This window comes from Gossypium arboreum, chromosome 9, assembly GCF_025698485.1.
Source record: "Gossypium arboreum isolate Shixiya-1 chromosome 9, ASM2569848v2, whole genome shotgun sequence".
Lineage (NCBI taxonomy): Eukaryota > Viridiplantae > Streptophyta > Magnoliopsida > Malvales > Malvaceae > Gossypium > Gossypium arboreum.
The window spans coordinates 4,802,345-4,811,598 of record NC_069078.1 but is presented as its reverse complement, the minus strand read 5'-3'; the positions used below and the strand labels follow the sequence as shown (position 1 = coordinate 4,811,598).

Below are 9,254 nucleotides of genomic sequence, written 5' to 3'. Positions count from 1 at the left end.
CATCTTCCTAACAAAGTGAAACTTAATCTTGAAGTGTTTTGCTCTACCATGGAACACTGGATTCTTTGCAATTGCAACAGTAGACTGGTTGTCACATTTAATCTCTATTGCTTCCCTTTGGTGTAGATTCAAATTGGTCATTATCTTTCTTAGCCAAATGGCTTGGTTGACAGCTCTTACAGCTGCCACATATTCTGCTTCAGCAGTTGATTGTGCAACAACATTTTACTTCTTCGAACTCCAACAAAAAATGGATGAACCAAGGGTAAACAAATACTCTGAGGTGCTTTTCATGTCATCTATCGATCCAGCCCAACCACTATCAGCGTAACTAAGTAGTTTCATGCCATCAACCTTGGTGAACTTCACTCCAAAGCTTAGTGTGCCTTTGATGCACCTGAGAACTCTTTTGGTAGCTTGTAAATTCTTCTCATTGCAAGAATGCATGAATCTAGATAGTAGACTCATAGCAAACATGATATCCGGTCTAATAACTATTAAATAGAGTAAGCATCCAACCAAACTCCAGTAGGTTGATTCACAAACCTTCTCAAAATCACCTTCACTTGATAGCTTTTCTCCAACAACAACTAGTGTGCTTATTGCTTTGCAGTTCAGCATGGAGAATTTGTTCAAAATATTTAAGGCAAAAGCCTTTTGACTTAGGCAGATCCCTTGCTCAGTTTGAGACACTTTCATGCCAAGAAAATAAGACATTTGTCCCAAGTCTGACGTATTGAACATCTTTTCCATTTTCCTTTTGAAATCAACCAACATGGTACTGTTGCTTCCTATTACCAGTAGATCATCAACATACAAGGACACTATGTGCTGTGTTTCAACACCATTTTTCTTCACATACAAAGTAGGCTCACTAATGCTTCTCTTGAACTTCAAGCTAGCCAGGTAGCTGTCGATCTTGTCATACCAGGCTCTTGGTGCCTGTTTTAAGCTATACAAGGCATTCTTCATCTTGTATATTTTATTGATAAACTATAATATATACATATTTTTGCCCCATGCTTTACATATTTATGGATGATTTTCATTGATTTTATTGAATTCGATGCTCCTAATCCTTTAATTTCATGTTTTATACTTAGGTGAGCATAGGAAAGCGAAAAGAGCAAGAAACGGGCCAAAAACGGACCAAATGGGCCTAAATCAGTGTTTGACATAACCTAGGCACTTCCATACAGGTAAACCACACCGCCTGTGTGATGCACATGAGTAGGCCACACACCTGTGTGTCATGGCCGTGTCGAGTAGAAACCAACTCAGAATTACACACGGCTTGAGCACTTACACATGGGCGTGGCACACGGCAGTGTCCCTGTTAAACCTAAGTCTAATTCTATTTGGAAAAGGCTAATTTTGGGCTATTTTGGGCTTTCCAAAGTCTATTTAAACACTGTAGAAGAGGATCAAAGGAGACGCAGAGTAGAAGGCAGAAAAGTACTCAAGAACAGCCATCGAAATCACCTCGGAGGCAGGATCTATATCAAGACTGAAGATTTCCGTCCAATTTCCTAGAAGTTCTTTAGGTTTCTTTATGTTTTTTTGTTTTCCAAACTTTGAAATGTTTTCCATTATTATTATGAACTAAACTCCATAAATACCTAAGGGAGATGAAACCTAGGACGAATCTTATTACTCTTTGATTTATATGATAAATACTTGTTCTTATTCTTAATTGTTAGTTTTAATCCTTGCTTTAATATTCCTAGATATTAATTCAGGTTTTGATGTGCTTATTCAGTGGAAGAAAAGTCCTTGTTTAAGAGTAGATCATTTATAATTAAGCAAAGTTGCATGCAATCCTAGAGATAAGACGACATAAATCTGCCAGATTAGAGTCAAATCTAATAAGGGAATCCATAGATCGAGTTAATGCGACTATAGGGGTTTTAATTAGAAAGAGATTTTAATTAATCAACCTAGAGTCAGTTGTTTTTAGTCTCGAAAGAGATAATAACATAAATCAGGGATTTCTACAGAATAAGTCAAGTAAATAGATCATTTAATTCAAAAGTAAAAAGTGAAGTCTAGGTGGATTCTTTCTTGGGTATTTTCCAACTTTAATATCTGTCGCTACCTTAGTTAATTAGATAATTAGTCTTAGATAAAACATTCTCTAAATTTCTAGGCTAGATAATAAAAAGATAGTAATTACTAGTACTTTTAGTCCTCGTGGATACGATATTTTCGGTTTCACCATAACTATACTACTGTTCGATAGGTGAGCTTGCCTTAACTCAGATTTTTAATTAGTTTTACGACCATCATTTATCCTATTCACCAACAATTTTGAATCCTTCAGGCTGCTCAACATATATCTCCTCATCAAGAAAACCATTGAGAAACGCTGATTTTACATCTATTTGATGTATTTTCCATTGCTTATGTGCAGCCAAGGCAACTAGCAACCTGATTGTGTCAAGTCTGGCTACTGGTGAAAAGGTTTCAAAGTAATCTATACCATACTTTTGACTGAATCCCTTTACTACTAGCCTTGTTTTCAGCTTGTTTAGAGTTCCATCAATATTGTGCTTGGCTCGAAACACCCACTTCACTCTAATGACCTTCTTTTTATCTAGTCTTGCTACTAGTTGCCAGATCTGATTCTTTTCAATCATGCTCATTTCATCGAGCATGGCCTGTTTCCAACCTTGATGAGCTTCAGCCTCTTCAAAAAAACATGGTTCAACAATTGCTACATCTGTTCTTGCATATATCTCAGCTAATGGTCTGGTTCCTCTAACTGGCATATCACCAATGTCCATTTCAGCATCATTTTGATTAGCTTCAGTATGATCTGTCACCAGGTCTTCAACAGTAATCTTTGGTTTATTTTTATCCCAATTCCTACTTGATTTCTTATCAAATACAACGTCTCTGCTCACAAACACTCTGTTGGAAGAAGGATCTAAGATCCTCTAACCCTTCTTAACATTGTTTAGCCCACCAATATGGCAGGTTGATCCTTCTTGGCTAACTTGTCTCTCTTTACTGCTGGAACATAAGCATAGGATGTGTATCCAAAGACTCTCAGGCGAGCTAGTGATGGTTTGAACCAAAACCAGGCCTCAAATGGATTTTTCTAAACTAAAGCCCTAGTTGGTAGCCTGTTTTGGAGATATATAGCAGTATTAACTATCTCAGCCCATAAGGTCTTGAGCAAATTCCTCTCAAACAACAGACATCTTGCCATATCCATCAAGCTTCTATTCTTTCTTTCACTAACACCATTCTGTTGAGGTATGTAGGTGTTAGTGAGCTAGTGCTTGATACCTGCTTCATCACAAAAGCCTTGAAACCTTGATGAAGTGTATTCTGTACCATTGTTGGACCTTAATGTCTTTAGCTTGCAACCTGTTTATGTTTCAACAATAGCCTTGAACTTCTAAAACACAGAGGCCACTTCTGACTTGTTCTTTAGGAAGTAAATCCAACAATATCTCGAGTAGTCATTAATGAAAAGGATGAAATACTTGCTACCACTCAAGGAATGTGTCTTCATAGGGCCACACATATCAGTGTGAACTAGCTACAATCTTTCAGAGGCTTTTCAGGCTTTGTTTGAAAGAATGGCAATCTGGCTTACTTCCCTAACTAACATACTTCACAGACTTCTTCTTTCTCAACTGTTTTGGAAAAGTTTTCAACCAAGTTTTCTTTGGTCATCAGATACAATGACCTGTAATTGGTATGGCCTAGCCTCTTGAGCCACAGCTTGGATTCATATAAAGCAACTGTGTAAGCACTATCTGAACCCTTTTTCCAGTCCACCATAAAGCTTCTATCAGCCATGGTTACTGACATAAGTTTGGATCCACTTCGATCATTGATTAGGCATTCTTTGCCTTTGAACACTATTGAATAAACCTTTTCAAGCAGCTGAGCTATACTGAGCAAGTTTCTATCAATTTTAGGCACAAACAAGACATTTAAACCAAGTTTGCCACCTGTAGGAGTGTCAATCAGCACATCTCTTTTGCCTTCAGCTTTGATGAAGTGTCCATTTCCAACTTTCACCCTTGTTTTGAAGCTTCTGTCAATGTTCTTGAAGATAGTAGTGTCGAAACCATTTTTTTATTTGAAAAACGGGGATCGACTTTAAAACAAATTATGGAGTCGCCACCAATCCTTTTTATTTACGTGCGATCGGATCACCTAATAAAGCATTTCATTTTAAAATATTGATTTTGGCCTTCAAAATTCAAGAAAACGAGTTCAGAAGTCGGTTACGTATGAGGAAGGATTAGCACCCTGGCAACGTCCAAAAATTGGTACCTAATTGATTGATTAATGTCCTAATCCCGAAAGTTTGAAAAGATTTTAAATTGCAATCCCATTTAAAAATGTTTGAATATACTCGAATTAGGTGATAAGATTCGCTTATCCCGAAGATGAAAAATATTATATCCAGCACGTTAGGGTACAATATTTCAAATCTTCGATACCAAGATCGTCTTATGATTTCCAAAATTCATGCATTGAAAATTTCAAAAGGATATTCAATTATTTGGTCAAATGAAAAAACGAAACCCAGTACGTTAGGGCACGATTCTCGGATTTCAAAACACGGAACATTGTCTTATTTTGAAAGCTTTTAACTAAGCGATTATAAAACGAACTAAAAATATTTGTTTAGTTTGTTTGGGGGTAAAAGATAGTCGATATTGAGCGAAAGTAGGAATTAGAATCATGATGCAATAACAATAAATAAAAGTATAAATACAAGCATGAAATAATAATATAACATTGTACAAATGGATAACAAGGATAATAATACGAATCATACAATTCAAAATACACAATAACATTAATCTCACTATCTTATTTTAAAACTAACATTAATAATGAAAAATAAAAATATAGCTAATTAAAAACAAATTAGAATAAAATATAACAAGTTTTCAAACATAGATGAATAACATTAATATAATAATACAAAAGTTTAGTAAACAATATGAAACAATAATATATGAAACAATATGGAAACAAAAAAAACACGTAATATACAAAACAATATGAAAACTAGGAGTCAATGTGATAAAAACAATTTAAAACTATTAAATATATGAAAATTTGTAAATGAACAACACATGCTAGGGTTTGAAATAATTTACATGTATAAAAATAAAAAACTAATAATATATGAATGATTATTAAAATAGATATTATGAAAGAAGAAGTTTGGAGCAAATAATGTACAAAATATTTTTAAAACAAAACATGGTTATTTAAAATTGATAATATACATACAATGAGGAAAAATATTAACATAATAATAATATATAAATGGGGGTAATAATATATTAAAAAGTTTTAAATAACAAAAATATATAATAAAATATGTTTTAAGGAATATGTTATATACATAATAGATTTGAAAGGAGTTATATATATATATATATATATATATATATATATATATATATATATATAAATAGATTTAAAAGAAACTATAAATATAAAACAACATGAAATTAATAATGTACATAGAATAACTAATTTTGATATAAACTATATATACATAATAATATACAAGGGTAATTAAAATAAATATTATACAAAATTTTAAAACAATATGATATAAAAGAATGTCTTAAAATAATAACTAAATAATTAAACAAAAATAAAAAACAAATGCAAGTAAAATACCAAATTAAAATGAGGTAAAATGATTGAAGTAATTCAAAATCTATATTCAAATAATTTTAAAAGAAATGACACTAAGTAAATTTAAAAAAAATAAAAGAATTATAAATATTGAAATGAGAAAAACAAACTTAATTGAAATAAAATCAAACCAAAAAGGATAAAATAAAACATTAAAACAGAACTAAGGACTAAAGCGCAATGCGCGCAAATGTACGGGGATTGAAAACAAAATTACCCCAGGTTTCTGAACGCCGCGTTTAAACACGGATCAAAATGAAACTTACACAAAATTTCTAGGCAAAATTAAAAGAGGTAAAAGACCTAATCACATAGCAATGCAGGAGGGAAGGACTAATTGCGCAAATATCCCTTCACCGCAAAAATTGCGCGGATCCTGAGGGTAATCGGGTCGGGTTGAATCGGGTTGCCTTATACGGTGTCATTTTAGAGCCACTGCAGAGGGCTCTAAACGGCACCGTTTTTGGTCTTTTATAAAGGCTAAAAACACAGCCAAATAAACTTCATTAGGCCGAAACTCTCCCTCAACTGAACCCTAATCTCTCCTCTTAAATGTCGATCCGCCACCATGAACGACGACCAGCATGCTCGAGCCTTGGGGTTGCTTTTTTCAGCCTTAAGATCTCCTCTATACCTCGATTTCAATGAAGCAGAAGGAATCCCATGGCATATTTACAAGGTAAGACTTCATTTTCCTTTTCTTTTCTGTTTTCAAATGCGATAACGAAAGACCCAAAATAAATAAACCGAAAGAAAACTCAAAAACTTACGAAAACTTGAATCAGAAATCACCTTTAAAAATTTTGATTGCTTTCTTTGTATTCAATATGCATTCGTAAAAAAATATAAGTTTCTAATATGGCTTTATATAGCCGAATGAAAAATGAAAATACTATTTTGCTTCTTTTTTCTGTTATTTTTTCTTCTGCTGAATTTCTTGCTTTTTGTCATTTTTTGGCTTCTTCTCGCAGGTTCTACTGACGCGGGGAGTGCCGTATGGAGGAAAAGGCCATGATGACGTGGAGGGGCCATTCGTGAGAGCTGCGGCGCAAGGAGTGACTAGGGTTTCAGTTTCTGAAACCAAAGTTTCGGTCATTTGGGCAGATTTTAGGACTGGGCCATTGTAATTGGGTTTGGTTTCAATTTGGATTTCGGGTTAACTTTGTGTAACGCCCCAATTTTTGGGAATTCTGTGAATGTTGGCATAGGTTTAATTATGTTAGTGGGCCTCTAGAAAGCCCAAACTTAAGATAGAACCCGACAATTTTAATTAATTTTTGTTCCATAAGAAAAAGGGGGTGAAATTATGAAATAGGACCTATGTGAAAATGTTTGAAAATGCTATAGGCTAAATTGAAGTGGCCAAATAAATAGGAGTGCAAAATAGGAGGATTTGCATGACAAACCTCCCATTTTACATGAAGTGGCCAGCCATCATGTTGTTGTGGACAAAATGTACACTTGATATCCATAATTTATGGTACAAATTGATACAAATTGATAATAGGTTAGGTAAATGTTCAATGATAATAGGTTAGGTAAATGTTCCAACATAATGGGTTAGGTAAATGTTTCATGATAATGGGTTAGGTAAATGTTTCATGATAAGAATTTCATGTCTTTTGTATTAAAGAATTAAATGGATGAAATATGAAGTTTTATTAAAAGAAAAAGGGGTGAAAAGAACAAAGTTTTGTCCATCTTTGTTCATCATAGCTGAAAGTTAGAGAAGAGAAATGAGAGGAGAAAGCTCTTGAGTATTTGGTCATTAGGAGGAGGAAAATTGAAGGTAAGTTCTTGGTACCTTGCTTCTATTTTGAGGTTCATGAGTTCTTCTTGATTCTACCTTAACTCTTGAAGTATATTTTGATTTTTAGTTGTGTTGTGAGCATTTAGTCATGAATTAAAATGAAGGATATGGTTGTTGTTTCATGTTCTTTTGATGAAAAAATGGAAGATAGGTGAAGTTGAGCCAAACAAATGAGCATGCATATGCCTTAGATGTTAAAGGGAAAAATCAGCTAACATGTTGTGCTTTAAAATGATGAAATGGAGATTATACTTAAGTAAAATCATAGATATGTGATGATTGATTGGTGATATACATGTTTAAATAACAAGCATGCAAGTTAGGTGTGAAAGAGTGATTTGGTAATAAATCTGCTTGGGACAGCAGCAGTAACGTGACTTTGGAAAATCACCATAAATTGTGGGAGATGAATTAGAAGCTGAATAAATTATGTAATTAAAGCTTATTGAGTCTAGTTTCTAATGAAATAAACAAGAACATATTTTTAATTCTGTACAATGAGAAATTTGATTCGTAATGAAGAGTGGTCAGATTAGTCAAACAGTGAAACATGGGAAACTTTAAGAAAAATCTGGTATTGATTGGCCATACCAAAAATTCTGAAAATTTTATGGACAAAAGATATATGAGTCTATTTTCAGGGAAAATAGACGGGACTTGATTTGGAGTTTCGTAGCTCTAGTTATAAATAATTTATTGACTGTTGCTCAGGAAGACAGCTTGCAGTGAAATTATGATTATATGGTAAACATTGACAAAAATTTGTTAATGAGTTGCTTATTGATTTCTTATAAGCTTACTATGATCTGTAGGTGTGGTTGGCCGAATATTGTAAGGGGTTAATACGTAGTTTGTATTTGAATAGTTAGATTAATGTGTTAGTAATCCAATTGTAGGCGGTTCGTGTGTGGATCTCATCAGCATATCGTCGCAAACAAGTGTGTAACTGACACCCTCTCATAGACTAGATTGACAAAAGCCGAAAAGTCGAAATACCGAAAAGTCAGTATTTTGGGAATTTGTGAATGTGCGAATGCTCGTAAGATAGTTGGGTTTGTATATTTGGTAATCTAGTAATAAACTGCAGTACGCGCGATTTCGTACATTTTGATAATTTGGGCTTAATGGGCCAAAGATCGGGTTCATGGGCCAACGGCCCAATTCGTAAGTATCTTGCGTAAGTGTTCGATAGTACGTAAATAGTTAGGATATGCATGAAAATCCTAAAAGTAGCTAAATTATTATAATACCCTATGTATGGAAAATTATCATTATACCCTAGGTGCAAAATTACCGTTATATCCCTAGGGTTAATTTTGACTGAAAAGCATGACGATCTGATTCTGTATGATGTATGCCATGATTATATATCTGTTGCATGGGGACATGGGTTATATTATGGAGGAAGCGTTCTGGTGGCTATGCCACAAATATCTGATCTGGTGGCTCTGCCACAAATATCTGATCTGGTGGCTCTGCCACATATATCTGTTACGGTGGCTCGCCACGATTATTCAGATCTGGTGACTCTGTCACATTATCTGTTCTGGCAGCCATGCTGCAAATCCTGTGGTGTGTAGCGGTTGGGTGGGTCGAGTTGTCTCCTCACACGGTGTAAGGTTGGTACGGGGGTGTATACGGTTGGATATGGTTGGGTTTCGCATAAACATGTAATATCATTACGCTACGTTACATTATGGGCCTATGGGCTTTATTCAATTCATTCTAAACTAAGGCCAACTTATTCTATTTCGTGGTT

General features: G+C 34.3%; 1 protein-coding gene across 1 annotated transcript; it reads right to left on the bottom strand.

Annotated features, from left to right (window-relative positions):
- Positions 1-2,291: 2,291 nt before the first annotated feature.
- LOC108459270 (uncharacterized) lies at positions 2,292-3,810 on the bottom strand. Its single transcript, XM_017758616.1, has 4 exons — positions 3,618-3,810; positions 3,292-3,372; positions 2,997-3,057; positions 2,292-2,895 (listed from the first exon to the last, which is right to left on the bottom strand). The coding sequence occupies exons 1-4, from the start codon at positions 3,808-3,810 to the stop codon at positions 2,292-2,294; spliced, it is 939 nt and encodes a 312-aa protein (XP_017614105.1).
- Between the last annotated feature and the right edge of the window lie 5,444 nt (positions 3,811-9,254).